Consider the following 20,619-nt stretch of genomic DNA (forward strand, 5'->3'; position numbering starts at 1 on the left):
TCAGAAGTCGGCAACCTTTTTAAAGCAAAAAGCCATTTTATTCTAAATGTCTGACCCAAGATTTCCAAAGAGTCCCAATGCATAGAGAATAGGGTTTCAGATATGATTTTAATGTAATTTCGGTATATACGCATTTAACACAAAAACAAAACTTCAAGTACTTACAAAAAGTAAAGAAATACAATTTCGGGGGTTTTAAATCACTCGGACATGTAACAGCGCAAAGCTGACTAATATCACAATATTGTTCAGTTCTGTAGCAATAGTCTTCACCCTCACCCAAATTTGGCTCTGCAGTTGTCTGCCCTTCACTCTCCACTACTTGTAACTGTGCTTACCGAGCAGTGCAAAATGTCCTCACCACTTCGAACTCAGCTGGCTATAATATGTAGATCGGAGAAAATATAATAATTTTACGAAGATCTGGGAAGGCGTGATGACGATTTACTACGCAAAGTATATGAAAGAATTACAGTGGAACCTCGGATTATGAGTAACGCGGTTTACGAGTGTTCCGCAAGACGAGCAAAGATTTTTAATAAATTTTGACTTGTAAACCAAGCAAGTCCTGGTTTACGAGTGCCAAGTATCATCAAAAATCATAGGGCACACATGCGCTCCTTGTTTTTCTTGTTTTTACGTGCGCTCGGCTGCGGAATTGTGGGTAATCGTCTCCCATGCTCGGTCTCAGTCAGCATGCCTCACTCGTATAGTCAAAATTTAGTAGAAAAGCACCACCTGAATAAGGGTGTAGCAGTGCGCGCGATGAATCTATTTAATGACAATGCAATGTCCACATTTTTGCGAAATCGAAAAGTAGGCAAAAGAGGCTGTCATTGGATGGGTTCCTTGTTAAAGTCGCACAAACAGAGAAAGATTCCAGTGAGCCAACAGATAGCAGTGATTCCATTAATTATAGTGAAAGTCATCCTACAAAATAACCCTCCTCTTCTCCTCTCTCATCTCCCTCACACCATCCACGATTCTTTTCAAAGGTAAAGTGCAGGTTAATGTGTTTTGTGTATTTTTACTTTATATTTTGTATTAATAATTTTTATAGGAATATTTTTGAGTTGTGGAACGGATCATATGAGTTTCCATTATTTCTAATGGGAAAATTCGCTTTGATATACGAGTGCTTTGGATTACAAGCATGTTTCCGGAAGAAATTATGCTCGTAAACCAAGGTACCACTGTATATATTACTGATATGACATATATTAAATAAAACACTGACACTAATCCCAACAGCAACAACCTTAACCCCTACCCAGCCCTAACCTTAACCATGAGTAACCAAATAAAATATGAGACTTTGGTTTTTGATTTCAGACAGATTTTCAAAATTGAATTTCCGCTTGTAGGGAACTGATAAAAATGGATCCCACATCAAAATAACAGGTTTTTATCACATAATGGGGACACAATGTAATAAATGTATAAATAAATAAATAACACACACACATACACACATATATATATGGGATCATATATTTTTATCAGCTGGAAATGGTCTCCTTCTCTAAGTTCCCATATACCCTCAAACTTCCTGTCAATTACACATCTCATTGTTTTCCATTCCCTTATTGGTCTTTCCTGATTTTTTTTCTGTTCTATTTTCTTGCTTGATGTGCAGAAATCTCCAGTGGGAATCTGAATTTAAGGCTTTATCTTAAAGTATTAAATACTAACAACAGCATGACAACAGGATATGGAGGATTACTTTTCAATTTTAATGTGCTTTCTTTTCTGTTTTCAGATACTAGTACAACTCCAAGATACTTATACAAAACTCAAATTAAAATACCATATTATCAGTTTAGATCCAGATTGTTTACCTAAACAATGCTGCCATAGTGCTCTAATCATCCATCCATCCATCCATCTTTCAACTGCTTAGGCAAGGCATAGCATGTTAGATTTGCACAGCACTTGAACAGTGGGCCTGTCATGGCCTGGTGGGAGGGGTGTGTTGGAGAAGAAGTTTGCAGCCCCATTGCTGCAAATCACAATGGTGTTGATGGCGGGGTCAGTGTGAAGAAGAGCCGATTGTTCCCAAACTGGGTCAAAACAGGCGCTTGATTGGCTACAAGCAGAATTATGCAGCTTAAAAAAAGAACCACCATGAAGGGTTGTCTTTGTTCATCACAGCTATCTTGGAGGCCTGAAGTTTTAATCTAATCCTGCATTAAATCTGAGTCAAGGATTTATATCACTGCTCATCCCTCCCTGTCTACTTTGTAGCTTTAGGCCCACGGCTTGAGAGATACTGAGATGGTTTCGCTATCGATCGGAGGAGCGCTATGATACAGTTGCAAGCGCATAGCATTGATTTTTGACAGGGCGGAGGTGGGGGCACCAGGGTGTTTCAGCTGTGGGACAGAGAGGGCTGGCAGGTTATCTTCTCAAATGTCCGGAAGTCTTTCTTGTGGCGTTGACCTTCCCAAGTCAAAGAGGCAGGTCCATTCAGTCTTGGCCTGTATCATTTTGACAGCCCAGAGCAACCACTCTTGAGAAAGCAAGCTTTACATCAACCTAAGTACAGTGATGTGAAGGGTCTGCATTCAGTGTATCTAGTTGCTTCAGCTGTAAAAATTATGGTAAAATACCTTAATATTCCAATGTTTAAGTATTTCTTGGCATAGAAGTCAGGATTGTGGAGCTGAACAGAAAAATCACCAACCAAGGATTGATTATGTTGAATACCAAGGTCTTTACCTTAGATTCAGCATGAATTCTCAGTGCATTGATTGGGACCCGCCTGAACAAGCTTGAGGCCTTTATGTTAATTCAAGAGATTCTTCTGTTGTTCTATACCATCCAAGCAAACTCAAATACCAGAAAAGAGTATGTTACATTTATTGCATATTTATATACGTATTTTATATTTTTGTTTTCCTTATACATTTTAATTAGGACTTCTAAAGCTTTCATGTCAGACAACCAGTGTAAGACCTCCTTTGATCAGACATGACTCGCGTCATGCTGTGGAGTGTCTGGAATCTAATTGGTTACTTGAATGTCTGTCCATCTGTCTGAACACGCATGTTTTCCTTCATTTGAATATAAAACAGAACTCAACAGAGTATTTCACAGCAATTTCACAAACCCTTTGATCCAACTTTTAAGTTTTTGCCTTTTTGACTCAGGTCAGTCACTAATAACTGGGACTACAACAACTAATCAATAGCCTTGATAAAAATACTTGCCAATGAATTTTGTCATTGATTGGTTGCATTTTTGTGGTTTGCTGTGTAAATTGCATATAATGACATCACCACCTACCAGTCTTAATGTTGATATTTTAAGCCTGGTTTCCCTTTTCCATATGCTGTTACTGTACATTCTGTACACAACGTCCAGACTCTTGTGTACATACTGCATTTGTCTGTGGACACAGATGATCGCGGTCGGTGTATGCGTACAGCAGTGGCAGACCAGCAAAGGGCAAATGTATTGCAACCAAGCCAAATTCAAGCAGTGTAGTGAAATGGGTAAACCTCTATGAACTGTTTTAAATTTGTTAGTAGGCTTGAGTGGTATCACAGTAATACATTTGGCAAATTTTATAAGCCAGGTTTCAAAATGCCGTTGTAACATTGCAATCATTAGCAAGCTAAATATGGTGGAGACAGTGGATCATTGTTTCTATGCCACTTTGTCACTTTAAATACAGATCTCTACACTGTGTAAAGTGTTTTTACAACTGAAAAAATACCTCTTGAGGCGTTTTTAAAAAAGCATTTGCACTTTTTTTTTAAACCCTGTGCTTTGGTCCAACTAATCAAGTAGTTGATTTCTTGATCACATGATTAATCAACGATCAAAACAATGTTTTTTTGCAGCCCTTGAACCATACCTTGCTTCTTTACTTCTGAAATGTACTTGATGATTTGATTATAAATTGTATTTCGTGTCAAAAGGAACATCGTGTGTGATACATGGTCTGTTAATTGGTATTTTTTCTCTGCTGGACTAATGTGTTTCAGTCCCCCTTTTAGCCCCACCTCCCTATGCATAGTGTTAATGTGCTGTAGTGGCCCAGCGTTCAAAGAGCTTGTCTTAACACCTGCCGCACACCATCCTGACATGCTGGTATTTGTTCTATCCTGGGGTCCCTGGAGTGCTCCTGAAAACAGAGCTTGGAGATGCATGGATCGATAGTGGTGTGTGAGCTGCTGGGGGAGGGGCTGGGAATGGGGCTGGGCCGGGGGATGTCTAGGGGTGCAGATGTGAGGGCCATGCCGATCATGGGCTGCCTAACCTCTTTCCCAAGCCTGACACTTAAAATCATTAGCGGGCCATTAATGTCAGTGGGCCAGTCAGTGTCACACTTGTGTCATTGCAGGGTTTTGGCACAGACATACTGATTTCTACATAGCCCCCAAGGGGACAGACTTGCTATGTATAATTTTGACACAATTTTGCATTCCCTTGCAAAACTTTCATAATAACATCTATGTGAATTAAGCCATAACACTATATTTGTGCATTTTAGGCCAAATTCAAAGTAAAAATCAATAAGGTCATCCATTACCAATGGATTTGTTGCTGTTGAAATGCATGAGTGCTTAGCATATATAGATTACAAGACAGGAGTGTGAGGATACACAAAAGTAGCTGCAAGGGGATACAAAAGTTTTGTGAAGTAATTCAAAACAATTGTAAGTGAATGCAGGGCTCTTTAAATTAAAATAGTCTATTTTCCAAATCTGTCTCTTTATAGGCTCCATCGATTTCAAACTATGGCTGTTTAATTTTTCATTGTTTTGAGGTGGCCTAGTTGACTGGTCCTTTGATCTTTACCCAGGTTTTCCTTGCAAAGTGACATTTTTTGGCTCATATTTTGAGCCAATAATATAATGATACTGTAATCAACCCAGTCAAAGTCAATAACAAGCCAACTAGCTAGCCTGATTTTTCTCAGCCTGTATTACAATGGTAATGTTAACTCTCCCACTCTCCCCCCTTCTCCTTCTCATCTCATTCCAGGCTCTATCCATGGCTGAGGTGAATGAACCAGGCCCCCAAGCAGCTGAACCGCAGATCGCAATGTTCTGTGGGCGCCAGATTCTGCACATGAACCTGGAAAGTAGCCAATGGGAGCCTGACCCCCAGGGCAGGCAGGGTTGCTTCACGGAGCCCAGCCAGATCCTGTCATACTGCCAGGAGGTACAGCTCCATGCGTGTGAAATGCCTGTACATAACAACAGCACTGTACAAAGGGAGGCTTATCTTCTTCTGTACACAACGTTCTTTTCCTGAAATGTGTGTGTCATTCCACCATTGCTAATGCACTCAAGAAGCACAGCCCCACAATGGGATTGTGCAATACTTTACACACCCTTCACTTCTATCAAATAAGTTCCATGACATGCACAACTATTTCATAATTTCCTTTTTACATACATCTGAGGCATTCATACAGAACTTATTAAAAGAAGTACACTTATTGTCCAAATGCAACCGCAGGTAGGTAATAAAGTGTGATGCTACTCTTAAGTCATTGGGTACAATCAGCATGACACACCCTGACACCAATTAAAAGGGCTGAAAGCAATTTTTTTTTCATTTTTGTAATCAATGTTTACTCCCATTAAGATGTTATATCATATACCGCACATAATATACTGCACAACACACCCTTTTTATGAAATGAAAGAAAACAAAATGTATTGTAATGAATGCTAAGTTTGGTCTTTCCTCTTTCTTTTCAAATAGGACTAATTTTTATACAACTATGTTACGGGGCACAAAAAGAAACATCCTTGCTCCGTCTGTTTTCTGCTCTCTGCCTGACACTGATATCTCCCCAGTCACCTAAATTTCTCTCTAGCCCATATCATAAAGTATGTCCCCATCCATCAATGTCAGAATAACGCAAAATCCTGCATCTGAAGTTACTCCTCTCCTAAATAAACAATAATAGGCACTGTGTTTACTGAGGCAAACTATGCCATCTTGTGGTGAAAGAAGATTTTGCAGGAAAGTAGTGCTAAACTGTAGCGCTAACACTGCAATTTATAAATTCTGTCATATGTTCTTTACAATTTCAATTTCTCTATTTTTAAATAAATCATCACAAGGCTTTCCATAGACGAAAGGCATTTATTTACCTGCAGTTTTGTGGAGTTAAATGACACCCGCCACCTTCTTAGTGCTTTTTCTTGGCTGGTGTATCTTCCCTTTTCTTTTCCCTTATCTCCCTGCTTCTTCTTCTCCACTCTTCCTCTATTTTTTTGACCTCCCATCTCATCCCTTACTCCACTCCTAACTGCCTTCCCTGTCTGTGTGTCCAGATGTATCCAGCTTTGCAGATTTCACGTGTGGAAGAGTCTTTAAACCCTGTGACTATTCCTGCCTGGTGTAAGAAAGGCTGGGGACACTGTCAAACTCATCCCTTCATTGTCATGCCATACCGATGTCTAGGTAAGTAGCTGCCATCCTCATCTTAGTCAATTTACATCTGTCAATTTATTATTATTATTATTATTATTACTACTACTACTACTACTACTACTACTAGTAGTAGTAGTAGTAGTAGTAGTAGCAGAAGTAGTAGTAGTATACCATATTAAGGTTGTCTGCTTTAGACATGCTCCTGCTGCATAGCTTCTTGCAAGCAGAATTGACATTAAGTGCAACAAATATTGTTCTTTGTCGCCCCCTCTTGGAACATGTTTTTAATTCTGCAGGTAGCGTACGTCACAACCCATCAATGGTCAAAGTAAAATTTGAAAAGAGTATTTGAAAGTTTTTAATCAGTGTCCTTTGGTAGTAAAATCATAAAAATGGGACAACAAAATTAAAAAGATTAAGACTGCTTCAACCTGTCCTACCTGTTTTCAAAAATCCTACAGTCAGTCTTGCTCCAACATGACTAACGCGTTCCTGAAAAACCTCGCATTCACTAAGATTGCATACTAAAATACACATATCCAATGGGAAAAACAGGGTTACTGGAAAGCGACTCAAAACTTTGTAACTCAAACGAAATAAAATAAATAATAAAAACTTATACAGTGGTGCCTGCGGTTCACGAACATTATGGACAACAAACAATTCGGTTCACGAGCAAAAGTTTTGTGGAAAAAAATGCATTGGTTCGCGTACAAAATTTGGTTGATGAACAGATATCTCGACCAGATTCCTTTTTTATACTAGTGTAGCACCGACACCGACACCGACACGTCCCAGCATGCCCTGCATGCGGTTGTAAATAGAAGGACCACAACAGACAACAAACGAGCATCGAACCTAAATACACAAATGGATTGGACCGGTGGCCTGTACTACGAAGCGGGGTTACTGGCTTATCGGGGTAACTTGCTGGATTTAAGGTCGTCTGGGCAAAATGTAAGTGAGTGGCCTGTACTACGAAGCGGGGTAACTGGCTTATCGGGGTAACTTGTCAGATTTAAGGTACCACAGTTTAAATGGACTTCATATTCGCTCACTTACATTTTGCCCAGACTACCTTAAATCCAGCAAGTTACCCCGATAAGCCAGTAACCCTGCTTCGTAGTACAGGCCACAGGCCACGGGTACACACAAGACACGGGCAAATACACGCGCGACAATAGGGAAATGCAACTATTAACATCAACAACAACATACAACATCAATAACAACAACAACAATACAAGGGTTAAGGACTGTTAATAAAGACCGTGATTTCCCTGGCAAGCAAGTCTCTGTGTCTGCTGCCGCGATGCGTCGGTTGCCACCATTAAATCTGAGGGGCCGTGTTCCCCTCACATTTCATAATTATTCATTTGGAACCCCACATTTAACATAAAATATTAGTTTTATGCCAGTGTGTCCCCCCCACCCCCACATTTAAAATGCTTCTGATGCCCCTGGTGCAGCCAAACGTTACTTCCGGAAAAATGGAGGTTAAATTCAGTGCTGAGCAGCAGCAGGCTGGTGCAGCTGACATTTCACTGCAATACACTGTGCCTTGCTGTTCCACTGGCTTTGAAATATCTACACCGAATACAAGCTCTGTGAATAAATAAAACCAACAAACTGCACATACAGTAGGATGAAATAGGCTGAGATTGGAGCATCAAAGCTGTTGTAGTGATCGTGTGTTTCCATTGATTCCAGTTCAAACTTGAAGCTGTTCAGCCACTGGAAATATTACTCTTTACCACACAAATATTATTGTGTTAATTTCCTCTCTGAAAGAAATTGATTTATATTATTTTTCATTTTAAATTGAAGGGATAGATTAATTACATTATAACCTAAAATCCGGTTACATCTTTGACTTTTTAATAGTCAATGAGTTTGGCAACATCAGTGTAAATTTCAGAAATTGGTTTAGGATCTTAGTGACTTCATTGGAATTTTCTTCCTTCTCCTGGTCTTTCTTTCTTCCCCCCGCCAGTGAGAGAGTTTGTGAGTGAGGCTCTGCTGGTATCCGACCGCTGTCGATTCCTACGCCAGGAACAGATGGAAACCTGCGAAAGCTCCGTGTACTGGCACAACATCGCCAAGGAGGTGGGCCCAGCCTGCCCAGACGGCCCACAGTACAGCTGGGCGCAGCCTAGACACTTAGCATGGCAGCGTAGGCCTACTAAATACACAGTCCACCTTGGTCTCCCTTCATCTCCGTGTCACACTTTTATTTCTCTGTCTCCCTGCTTATTTAAGAAAGGATGTACTCTTTCTAAATTAACCTCATGCTCTGTCCTTCCTGGCATGACTCTGGTTTCTTTGCAACAGTGTAATGGATAAACAGTGATACAATGTGGGTGGGTGGGTGGATGGATGGATAGATGGATGGATGGATATTTTCCATGCTAACTGCTGTTTCTGTGCAGGCTTGCACAGCAGACAGGCTGGAGCTGCACAGCTATGGCATGCTCATGCCTTGTGGTGACCACTTCCGTGGGGTGGAGTATGTCTGCTGTCCAGGGAGGACCAGCTCCAGCGGGATTGGCGAGGCCGCTGGGGACACCCTACAGCTTGGCTACCAAACTCAGGCACCGCTAGCTACCAACTGGATCAGCAGCAGGCGCGTTTCTGTGGCCTCTTTTTGCTTAATGGATGCGGGTTATGAATTTGCGTCTGTGTCCAGAATCCCATGGCCATAATTATTAGCATTGGACCCCTGAGAAGGACCCTTAACTGTAATCTTGGCTTTTACCTGTATGTGTGTGTGTGTGTGTGTGTGTGTGTCTCACATGGGAAAGCAAGGTAGGATATGCCACCTGTACAATGACAATAAAAACATGACTAGTATGACTTTGGTTAAAATGGACGATTAATTAGAATGATGAGGTTGATATCAGTAACGTTATGTCTTCACAATTTTAGGGCCAAACTGAGTCCTCCCAGCCCTAGCCCTTCCACTGAGGCTGAAGTGTACGATGAGGACATCAATAAAGAGGATGGGCGGGTGGAGGAGCAGGAGGAAGAGGAAGAAGGAGTGAAAGATGGAGAGGAATATGAGTACTCCATTGACTCTGGTACCTTCCAGGCCTCAGACTACATGGACTCCTTCTACTATGAAAAGAGTGGCCAGGCCAGCCGAGGCTCTGCCACAACTGCCCCCCTAACGAGAGGAGACAGCTGTGAGTGCTATTCACATTCATAGGCTGTAGATTAACTTTGCCATACTCCCAAGTTTGTTTTTTAAAAAGATGCTTTCTTGTCCAAGTGTTAAGCAGACAGGAAGTCAAATACAAAGCACACATTATCCATTCCATCATTCATCCCAATTTCAAGCGCTTTCACCAACCATCTTCTTGAATCTAATTGCCTGTCCCTGAGTTTTCATTCTTCTTCTTCCAGTGATTCACCTCCAGTCTTACATTAGCCTCTGTAGTTTGCGAAAAAAAGACCAAAAAGGAAAAGCAATTTCTGACCCTTGAGTGGCTGGAACTTCTTGTCACTTATTCTTGTTCAGGTTAAGTAGCTTATATTGGCAAGATCTTCACTACTCACCATTTTCATGCGCCAAACTATCTTTCAGTTCCGACACCACGGCCGACCGACGGGGTAGATGTGTATTTCGAGATGCCAAGTGATGACAGTGAGCATGCCAACTTTGTGCGTGCCAAACTCGATCTGGAAGAAAGGCGAATGAAAAGCATCAATGAGGTGAGAAGCTATAGGACTCACAGGAAGCATAAGGGCAGCAGAGCATTAGAATGAGGAAGTTAATGAAGTGAATAGAGCAAGGGTTCGTTAATGATGCCAGATTAATTAAAGCATGTGGTACAACGGCTCAGTGGGCAGTACAGTAACCTCTGGTACCTAAGGCTGGGGGTTTGAATTCTGCCTCTGTTGTGTGCTCTCCCTCTGTTCCTGTGGATTTCCTTCACATACTCTAGTTTCTTTCCTCAGCTGAGGAGCATGTTGTAGTTGCACTGGTGTTGCTCTGTTATATGATTGCTTCAATGTCCAGCTATTGCCAGTTTCTGTATGGGACTAGACCTTTTTGTTTCATTTTTATTGACTGATCAAGCCCTTTCGCATCTTTTGGCCTTTTCAACAGACATGTCACAAAGACAGGTTCGTTGACATTGCATGGAGATTGCAGAGCAGACAGGTCTTCGTCTGAGCCATGTGTGACAGTAACTCATTGTGTTTGTTCCTTTAGATCATGAAGGAGTGGGCTGAGGCTGACAACCAGTCCAGGAACCTGCCTAAGTCTGACCGCCAGGCCCTCAATGAGGTAGAAAAAAGGATGAGAGAGATGTAAAGTTTTGTTATTAAAAGTCTTTGTGACATGCTCTCATTTGTTTTTGTCCAGCATTTCCAGAGTGTCCTTCAGACCCTTGAGGAACAGGTGGCTGGAGAGAGACAGAGGTTGGTGGAGACACACCTGGCCAGGGTGGTGGCCACTCTAAACAACAACCGCCGGCTGGCCCTTGAGAGTTACCTGACCGCCGTGCAGAGCATCCCTCCCCAGGTGAGCCAAAGGAAGGATGACAGATGGGATGAAAGGCAAGAACTGGTATGCTGACTTAAAATAATTGACTGGAGCCTGAATTGTTGATCTAACTGTTGTTCAAATTATCGATTATGGCTATTTTGAAATGTGGAATTCCATCCATATAATCATTGTGAACCTATTCTGTTTCTACTCCAATCTCTTCCCCTTCCACCCAACAGCGAGACCGTGTGCTCCAGGCCCTAAAGCGCTACATGGCTGCAGAACAGAAGGATCGCAGACACACCCTGAGACACTACAGGCACATCGAGGCAGTGGACCCCCAGAAGGCCGAGCAGATGAAGTTCCAGGTAATATTTTGACGGGGGGTTAGGTTAGATTTTGTTGCTAGACATGAAGAATATAAATGTGAGAAATAGGGTTATACCCGATGATACTTAGATTCTCAAAATATAGGTCAATAAATACAAAAAATAGATCCATAATAATTTATAGCTGGCAGATATCAATCAGCTGTGTACTCTAGGTCTTTTTGTCCATTTTTGAAGCTTTGGTTCCCTGGTTGTGTGCAGGTCTATACTCACCTTCATGTGATTGAGGAACGGATGAACCAGAGCCTGGCCTTGCTTTATAAGGTCCCTATGCTAGGAGAGGAGCTGCACGATGAGATCCGTGAGTCTGTCTCTGTCTGCATCCCATCTTCTTTCTTTCTTCTCTTAACTGTTCCCTAGAAAATTGCCAAGTACCATTTGCCTTCTCTCTTTCTACAGAAGAGCTAGTGAAATCAGAGAAGGGAGACATTAGTGAACTGATGACTACCTCTTTCTCCGAGACTCATACCACAGAGGAGCTGCTGCCAGCTGAGAGCGAGGAAGAGAAGGATGATGAGGAGGAAGAGGAGAAGGCCTTTCAGAACCGGCCATATCCACCCAACATTGGTACGTATTGCATTCTTGTTTGTTCAGATGCTCATGGCAGCCTTAGTGTTTGCGCTCTGCGCAAACTGAAGACTAATGAATTGGTGAGTCTAAAATGATATCAATTGATTTATTGATTAGTTATTACTTTGACCAGTTTATTGAATGTGGGTTTCACATACACTCATCAGTAAAAGTACTTATGTGTCACAAGGCAAGTATACTACAAGTTTTCTAAATGTGATACAGAATGATGTATTCAGAAATACAGTGGTACCTCAGAACTCAAACTTAATCCGTTCAGAACTCCGGATCGAACCCTAAAAAGTTTGAGTTCTGATCCAATTTTCCCCATAAGAAATAATGGAAAACGAATTAAATGGTTACTGGCCACAAAAAAATTACACAGAAATATGTTTTTTTTTTTTAGCATTTAAACACAAAATGAACCGGATAAAACAAGAAGAGCATATACTGTACTAAACACATCTAAGCACATTTATCAAAACAGTCATTTTTAAAGTAAGAAAATACATGTATCCAAACAATGTGTCCTGCCCTGATCGTCCGCTCATTCCGTGTGCCACGCCCTCTCGTTAACCCCGTGTGGAATCCCCGTGTGATCAGCTCTTTCTGTTTGTTGTCATTAGTCCTCCGTATTTAGTCCGTGTTTCAGTTTGTTTCCCCAGTCCGGTCATTGTGTTGTCCATCTGCGTTTTACCTGCCTTACCTGTAATTAAACCCCGTATTCCCCAATACCCTGACACCTGCGCCTTTGTCTCCATTCCGTCCCCACTGGGCACGACAATATTATTATAATTAAATGTATTAATGATTTATTATTAATATTAAAATAATTAATAAGAAATCTTTATTTTTAAATGTATTTTATTATATCATAATAATTACTGTTACTGTCTATCATTGTCTGAATGTATTTTTACTGTCTAAATATATGGATTCAGCTAATGAAAACATGCACGATGCTATCACAGCGAATGCGGGGCTGAGACTGAAGCGTTACCCTTTGTTTTCTGCTGAGAGACATGCCCCGTGATTTATTTCCCCGCGCGTACAAGTTCTTAGGTCTGCGTTCATGGTTTGACTTCTGAGATTCAGATCGAGTTCTAGGCAATTTTTTTTCGAACTGGTTGATTCAACTTTTAAGAAATTCCAGTTATAATGAGTTCGAGAACTGAGGTACCACTGTATATATGCTAGCAAATAAAATGTGTCAGCTTACCTTATTAATCAGATTTATGAATACGTGTCATTCAATGATGACTTAACAGCAATGAGCAAGGTGACTGACTGGCTCTTATTCTCCTTGCATTTTGTTCCATTCTCTCTTTCTGTCTTCTCAAAGATTCCCAGCCCATCAATAAGAAAGGTCAGTAGTGACTTGAACACCCAGTAACAAATGTTCCTAGAATACAAAATGTGATTTCTGTTTTTGCTGAAGAAGATGGCAGGAGGATCACTGTTTTGGAAACATGACCTTTTTTGCTGCACATCTTCCTCTTGTGATAATAGTACTCTTGTTTTTTGCTCTAAAACAGTCTCTGGAATGGACGAGTATGACTACACCACAGCTGAGAAAATCCCAAATTACGAGTATGAAGAAAAGGTGAAGAGATCAATCCTTTTTCTTGCTTATGGCAAAAAACTCTATACAGTATTTATCACACATTGACCTAAATTTTGTTGTCCCTGTCAGTTCATTCATAGTGCACATTTTTCAAATGTTGTGTTTTGGTATCTTGCTAGGTAAACTCTTCTGTTGAACTCAAGCAAGTAGTATACAAGTCACCTGGTATCCAGAGAGATGAGCTGGTAAATATTCAGATAGAATGGTCTCAGCAAATCTCTTTTGTTTTCCTTTTGTGGAATTTGTGGAAAGTTAAATTGATTCTGTGGCTGACCAACCTTCACAATTAAAGCAACTTCGGGACTTCTTTTCACTGTTGCCTCAAGCTATCTATACACAATTCTATAATTTACCTTTTCTTGCTTCATTAATGTATCATTTTTTCTGTTCACCAATTAGCAACCAGATGCCCTGGAGACATTTAACCGTGGTGCTATGGTGGGGCTACTTGTGGTTGCTGTGGCAATCGCCATGGTTATGGTGATCAGTCTTCTGCTGGTGCGCAGGAAGCCTTATGGTACCATCAGCCATGGTATAGTCGAGGTAAGGAGCTGAGCCCCAGTTTCTGCCCTGTCTTATTCATAGATATGTGCCGTACTATATATATGACCTAAGAACTAATTTATTGTTGTTATTCACTCAGAAAACCCATTTCAATTTTATTGCCACATTAATTGCTTAAAATCAAAGAATTTGATTTCTGGTATCTGGAGTACTAGTATCAATATTACAACATTGAAATTTTAGAGAAATAGATTTAGTGGCTTATTAACTGAGGTCCACGGAGACCAGACTCAGTTCATATGGAATCACATCCTGACCACTGCAAAATATATGTAAACTCCTTCTGTCTTCACCAATCAATTATGTCAGTTATGAGGTCCAGGTGTTTCTTTTCTCCATTTTAAAGTTATTAATGAGATTGCATATTTTTTTTCCCCTCTCACCCTGTCTCTTCCCCTGGCTGATGTGTGTCCCTCGCTGGTATTCTACAGCAGGTAGACCCAATGCTGTCCCCAGAAGAAAGGCAGCTCAGCAAGATGCAGAACCACGGCTATGAAAATCCCACCTACAAATTCTTTGAGCAAATGAACTGAAAGGGACGGATGGGGCCACACGGTTACTCCTGCAGCACTGGATTCTCTCTCTCTCTCTCTCCCTCTCTCCCTTCTCTATGTCTCTCTTTTTCTCTCTCTCTTCTCCCACCGAGGGGCATCGAAAGCACCTCTCATATTCCAATACGTTGCTTTAAGATCAACAACAACAACAACAAACATGACAAGCAAGTAAATTCCCTAACCTCCCAAACCCTTCATACATTTTTGACAGTAAACATTATAAAAAAAATAACCACCATCTTTGTTTTTGTTGTTGTTGTTAAAAGCCGCTGATTGAGTCTATGGTGTGGCATGTTTTTTATTTGTAATTTAAACATATTATCTAGTGTGTCAAATTACATTTGTGAGAACAGGGGTTTATCATGGAGATAAAGATTCTGCAAAGAAGTCTCTAAAATCTCCCTGTTTGTATGAATCAGAGTCAATTGTTTAAAAAATATTTTATGTTGTACAGTAGTAGTACATTTTGTGAATATAATTTTGATTATAATATTGTTTTTTTCAGTGAAACACAACAAAAGCTGACTTATTGTGCACTTAATAATAAACCCTGACCCTCATTCACCTTTCAGTAAATAGACATTGCTGTTGTGACCCCTAATGCCACTGTAGTAGATTATGAAATCCTACTTCTAAAAAGGAAGTACTAAGAAAACAAAGTATAGCAAAATGTGTGTGTGTGAGGAAAGTAAAAGATTTGAGATAAAACTTTTTTTGCTCAGTAATTTTTAATTGGATAAAATTGCATCATTATTATGAGAAACTCCCATTTTCTAAAAATGCATAAAATAATTTACATTCTCTTTTAGACATTTAAATTCAAGCTGTAGCTGCCAGCTACAAATGTGGCTCATTAAATTACTGAATTAACCCAAACATTAACTGTTTATTATTTTTGTTTGCTGCTGCCTAAAAATTTTTTAAACTATAATCAAATGTCCTTAATTCAAAAAAGCATGAAAATTTAATGTATAATGCTACCGTATTTGTGTTGTTCCTGTTTTTGGTTTTTATATAAGAATAATGTTGCAGTGTAATCAAAAATATAAATACAGAGGTAACTGAAAAATGTAACCTTTCGTTATTAATTTGCATCCGAGCAATGTGTGAGGATTAAAAGTAACAAAAAAATTACATATCATACATATGTATTTACATATATATGTATGTATATGTACACACACATTTTATATACACACACACACACATATATATATGAAAACATACACTTTGTGCTGCTCAGAGTGGGAAAGAATTTTTAAAACATGGCTGATTGAAAACGGACTGTTGTAAAAACCAGCACAGCACAGATAACAGTGTAGTTACTTCTGACTGAATGTATTTTAAGTAGACATTAAGTTCTTGAAATGTGCACCACCATATTATAGATCCCTTTTTAGGGAAAATTTATTAATGAGCTCATTACACTGTAGGCTTTTTTGATTATTCTTAAGATGTTTGTTTCTTTCTAAAAATAAATGAATTGTGATTTTAATTTGCGTATAACAATGTGGTGCAAATCTGGAGTGAACACAAACAATTTAAAGTAATGTTCGATTTACAATGACAGGTGGCATTTCTAATATAGTGAATCCTAACACCAGTCAAAGCCCGAGGCCACAGAAGTATGTAGTGTTAAATGACACATCAGCGAATCAGGCATCAGAGGAACAGCGTGTGTGTGGTATTTTTAGGTGTTTGCTGTTAACATCTCTATTCTCGCACTGCTATAGCTCAGTAAGTCTTTATGCATTTCATGTGATGTTATGTAGTTCAAAATAATCCACTTGAAATCTTAGAGGCGATAATGTGGAATGTTTTTGTCTACTATAGATACTGCCTTTTTTGGTTTACACATCCCACGAGAAGAATCGGGTTATGTGATTATGAGGATAAACTTGAGTCTGTTGTAATCTAATGAACATTCTGTCTTTGTAAATAAGAATGAGTGGTCTAGGTGAAAGGCCTTTTAGAGGATTTTAGACATTTCTTCCTTCCAGATTAAGCTCCTTTGTGAACATAGCTAAACTTAGGTGGAATGCGTCACTATGTCTCTACTGACCAGAAAAGCATTTATGGACTTTTGAATCTACCATTTAATTGCATTATTTTCTCAGTTTCTACAGCCAGGTTTTGTGGCCACTATAAGCGTATTCTATACATATTCTGTAATGTGCAAAAACGTGCAAGTTAAACATTCATGTGTCAGTAAGATTCACTGGATTCATTGGAATCTTCTTTATTGTGAAATAATTTGTTTTAAATAATGTGCTTACTTGGGCACAGGTGAATGAAACATGGAAAGAAAATATAGAGAAGCATACCATTAAAAATTTGTACAGCCTTGTTATTGAAGGAAATAGACACTGTTAATGGATACCAGGCCCAGCTTATTCTTCATGACTATTAAGAAAATTAAAATATAAAGTGACGTGATGAGAGGTTTGCTCACAGGTGGGGGTTCGAGTCTAAGTCAGTTTCCTACCAGCATTTTATGGCATTCTGCTTTTAATGACGTTATTTTAGAATTATATTTTATTTAAATTTTGCACTCAAATGAAAATGAAAATAATGTGAAACATTTGCATTTCATTTATTGTGTTGATTTTTCCATACTCTTGGATGAGATATTACACATTTTATTTTTAATTTATAATACACAACTGTTTGGATTGAGGGTCATGCTTTTTGCTCTTTGGAGTTTTCAACCGCTTGAAAAATTAATAAACTAATATCACTCCTAATGGATTTTTGCTATCTAATCCAAATCCACAGCGAGTTATATTAGAAGACATTATCCAAATAATTAAATATCTCATGTCCTGGAATGTAGACCTTTACCAAAATTATCTTATTGTATACATTTCTTCACAGCAGACCTTCCAAAATCAGATAGTGGATTTCTGCTGCTGGATTTGGCATTGTAAATAAGAAAATTATACCATGGAGTAAGCTGATCTTCAGTCCCATCCCAAACTGGACTTGGAGAAGTCTGAATTATTTTGAATATTTTGTTCTGGAAAATGACCATGTATTGTAGGCCATCTGATTTAACAAGTCAAAATAGTAATAAAATTACAAATGACCCACAAGAGACTGGCAGTTGTTTTTTTTGTGTGTATCCCTATTGAAAACATAAAAAGCCCTTAATAGCTTTTGTTAGAAAACGATCAATTAAACTTTATATTTTTCTTTTTTATAATGTTCACATGATATGCTCCACTTCTGGACAAGCAGCTATTGATATTTTTAACATATCCTCAACCAGACTTTTGTACTTTTCTGAATAAAATTGTGCCTATATACCTGCAATCAATTATATATTTTCACTCACACATTAACATTGTCGGAGGATCGATTTCTATCTAATGAATCAGACGATGATCTTTGTGCAGAGCATTCTAGTGGTTGTTTTTTCACCAATTCCAAAACAATATCCAAAACTCAAACTCATCAACTGGAAATTAATTAGAAAATCACAACAGACAGAACAATACCAAAATTGGAATCCGAATTGTAAAGTCAAGAAACAGGTGGAAGGACAGAACACAAATGGCAGCTAAAAATCAATGGAGGGAAATGGCCGGCATGGCATGAACTCATAATACCTCATACCCAACTAATGATAACAACCAAGATTTAACTAATATAGCAGATAATGCTTAAGAGGTGGATTTAATAAACTGATGAAGGCATTCGGGGAAGGGTTTTGCTGAAGATCCGGAATGAATTCAAGTCCTGGATCAAATTTATTTTTTCTGTACAAATGGCCCTATGCTTTTGACAAATTATATAACTTTGTATTTGGTCTCCCCTGCAAGCTTTAATAATGAGACTAATTTATTTAGATATTTTAGGAACTGTTAAAAAGTTTGATATCTAAACAGGGACAGGCTGTTACACACATTCTGTCACATCCACGCACTTAGTCCTGCACTCTGGGTCTCTGGAGTATTAGGTGGGCCTTCAAGTTTGCCTCATTAATGTCTCCTTGGTTATCTCTCCATATTTTATTAATTGGTCAATTACCCTGGTAGTTGTAGTCCAACCTCACGCCTCACATCATTATCTTCATGTCAGTTACCTGTGTTGACCATTTAATCTGCATCTTCCTTTGGGCTCGCAGCCAAATGTTTTACTCTCTCCCTGGTGTCTGCAGTACCTGCTTCCTCACAGTGTTGCACATCCAACCAGTCCCTTTTTGCAGTTCCTTCATGGCCCTCCGTGCTCTGTCTCCTTTTATACGCACAGACTAGTGCATTGAGCATCTGTATCTTTGTGGTCAGGCTTGTGGGTGTTGGTCTGTGTTCCCTTAGTTGCATGTATCTGCTTTGATGGTCCTCAGTAAAGCCTCCTTGGCTCTACATATGCATTGTGCTCTCCCTACACTTGTACTTGGGCCGCAATGTGACACATTCAGCATCAAGTCATAACAGAACTGGTTCTAAAAAGATGTCATTTTCTTTTCATTTCTAGGTACGTAATCGGGGACAGTGATCTTTCATTGGGTTTGTTACCTCACTGCAGACTGTTAATCTAAGCCATCTGTCACAGTAAATAAGATTTTGTATATCTATCTTCGATAACTGCTTATCAGTTGCAGACATTACTTTGTACTTGATAAGCAGTCTACTCAAACTCACACATTCACCTAACCACAATGTGTAAATCCAGTGTTATTCTCTGTGCCGTGGCACCACCTGCTTGGGAAAAAATCAAAATCAAATCAAAACTTCATGGAAGGGGATGGGCATCTTTCCTGGGCACAATAAAAGGAAATTGTCTTATATAATGAGTGGGAACAAGAACCAGGTGAAATGAGTAAGTGGGCCCATCACCTGATTTTGCAGAGCTCCACGTGGGCCAGACAAACACCCCAACAACAATATATCTACTCTACTGGACTTTCTGATTTTAATCTACAAATATCTTTCCATCCATCCCACTGCTCATCCTGTCTGAGGAAGACTGAAGGAGATCATTCCTAGAACACCTCAGACTACAATGCTGCAAACGCTTCATATATAATTTTCTAAAAACATGAACAATATATAACATAAAATGTATAACTTAATGTCTTCTATTCACTGAAAATGTGAAACTGAAACAATCCTGATGGATTTTGATTGATAGTGGCTTGTATATCATTTAGGAAAAGCAATCAAACAGATCCATAGGATATGGGGATTGGAGGATGATGATTTTACCCATAAAGATATAAAGATATTAATATTAATGCAGTCAATGTCTTACTACATGAATTATACTTAAAAATTTGCTGTGGTCTCTTATATGATGAACCTTATATACCCAGATTTAGATAGATTTTTAGATAAATGGATGGATGGATTACTGTTATTCTATATTATCAATTTAATATAAGCATATTTTATGTTTTATATACACTCACCTAAAAGATTATTAGGAACACCTGTTCAATTTCTCATTAATGCAATTATCTAATCAACCAATCACATGGCAGTTGCTTCAATGCATTTAGGGGTGTGGTCCTGGTCAAGACAATCTCCTGAACTCCAAACTGAATGTCAGAATGGGAAAGAAAGGTGATTTAAGCAATTTTGAGCGTGGCATGGTTGTTGGTGCCAGACGGGCCGGTCTGAGTATTTCACAATCTGCTCAGTTACTGGGATTTTCACGCACAACCATTTCTAGGGTTTACAAAGAATGGTGTGCAAAGGGAAAAACATCCAGTTTGCGGCAGTCCTGTGGGCGAAAATGCCTTGTTGATGCTAGAGGTCAGAGGAGAATGGGCCGACTAATTCAAGCTGATAGAAGAGCAACTTTGACTGAAATAACCACTCGTTACAACCGAGGTATGCAGCAAAGCATTTGTGAAGCCACAACATGCACAACCTTGAGGCGGATGGGCTACAACAGTAGAAGACCCCGCCGGGTACCACTCATCTCCACTACAAATAGGAAAAAGAGGCTACAATTTGCACGAGCTCACCAAAATTGGACAGTTGAAGACTGGAAAAATGTTGCCTGGTCTGATGAGTCTCGATTTCT

The 20,619-nt window shown here is 39.4% G+C and overlaps 1 protein-coding gene across 1 annotated transcript in view; it reads left to right on the plus strand.

Annotated features, from left to right (window-relative positions):
• LOC111833705 (amyloid beta (A4) precursor-like protein 1) overlaps nt 1-17,681 on the plus strand; it is a 31,670-nt gene extending 13,989 nt beyond the window's left edge. The window contains exons 2-17 of the mRNA XM_023792247.2: nt 4,993-5,172; nt 6,300-6,429; nt 8,393-8,505; nt 8,829-9,022; nt 9,325-9,581; nt 9,983-10,110; nt 10,613-10,687; nt 10,766-10,924; nt 11,128-11,256; nt 11,479-11,578; nt 11,677-11,844; nt 13,190-13,213; nt 13,383-13,450; nt 13,591-13,656; nt 13,871-14,014; nt 14,467-17,681. Of these exons, the coding sequence (XP_023648015.1) occupies nt 4,993-5,172; nt 6,300-6,429; nt 8,393-8,505; nt 8,829-9,022; nt 9,325-9,581; nt 9,983-10,110; nt 10,613-10,687; nt 10,766-10,924; nt 11,128-11,256; nt 11,479-11,578; nt 11,677-11,844; nt 13,190-13,213; nt 13,383-13,450; nt 13,591-13,656; nt 13,871-14,014; nt 14,467-14,568 (2,037 nt within the window). The 3' untranslated portion in view covers nt 14,569-17,681. The remainder of the gene's footprint in view (nt 1-4,992; nt 5,173-6,299; nt 6,430-8,392; nt 8,506-8,828; nt 9,023-9,324; nt 9,582-9,982; nt 10,111-10,612; nt 10,688-10,765; nt 10,925-11,127; nt 11,257-11,478; nt 11,579-11,676; nt 11,845-13,189; nt 13,214-13,382; nt 13,451-13,590; nt 13,657-13,870; nt 14,015-14,466) is intronic.
• The last annotated feature ends 2,938 nt before the right edge of the window (nt 17,682-20,619 follow it).

This window comes from Paramormyrops kingsleyae, unplaced genomic scaffold, assembly GCF_048594095.1.
Source record: "Paramormyrops kingsleyae isolate MSU_618 unplaced genomic scaffold, PKINGS_0.4 ups41, whole genome shotgun sequence".
Classification (NCBI taxonomy): domain Eukaryota; kingdom Metazoa; phylum Chordata; class Actinopteri; order Osteoglossiformes; family Mormyridae; genus Paramormyrops; species Paramormyrops kingsleyae.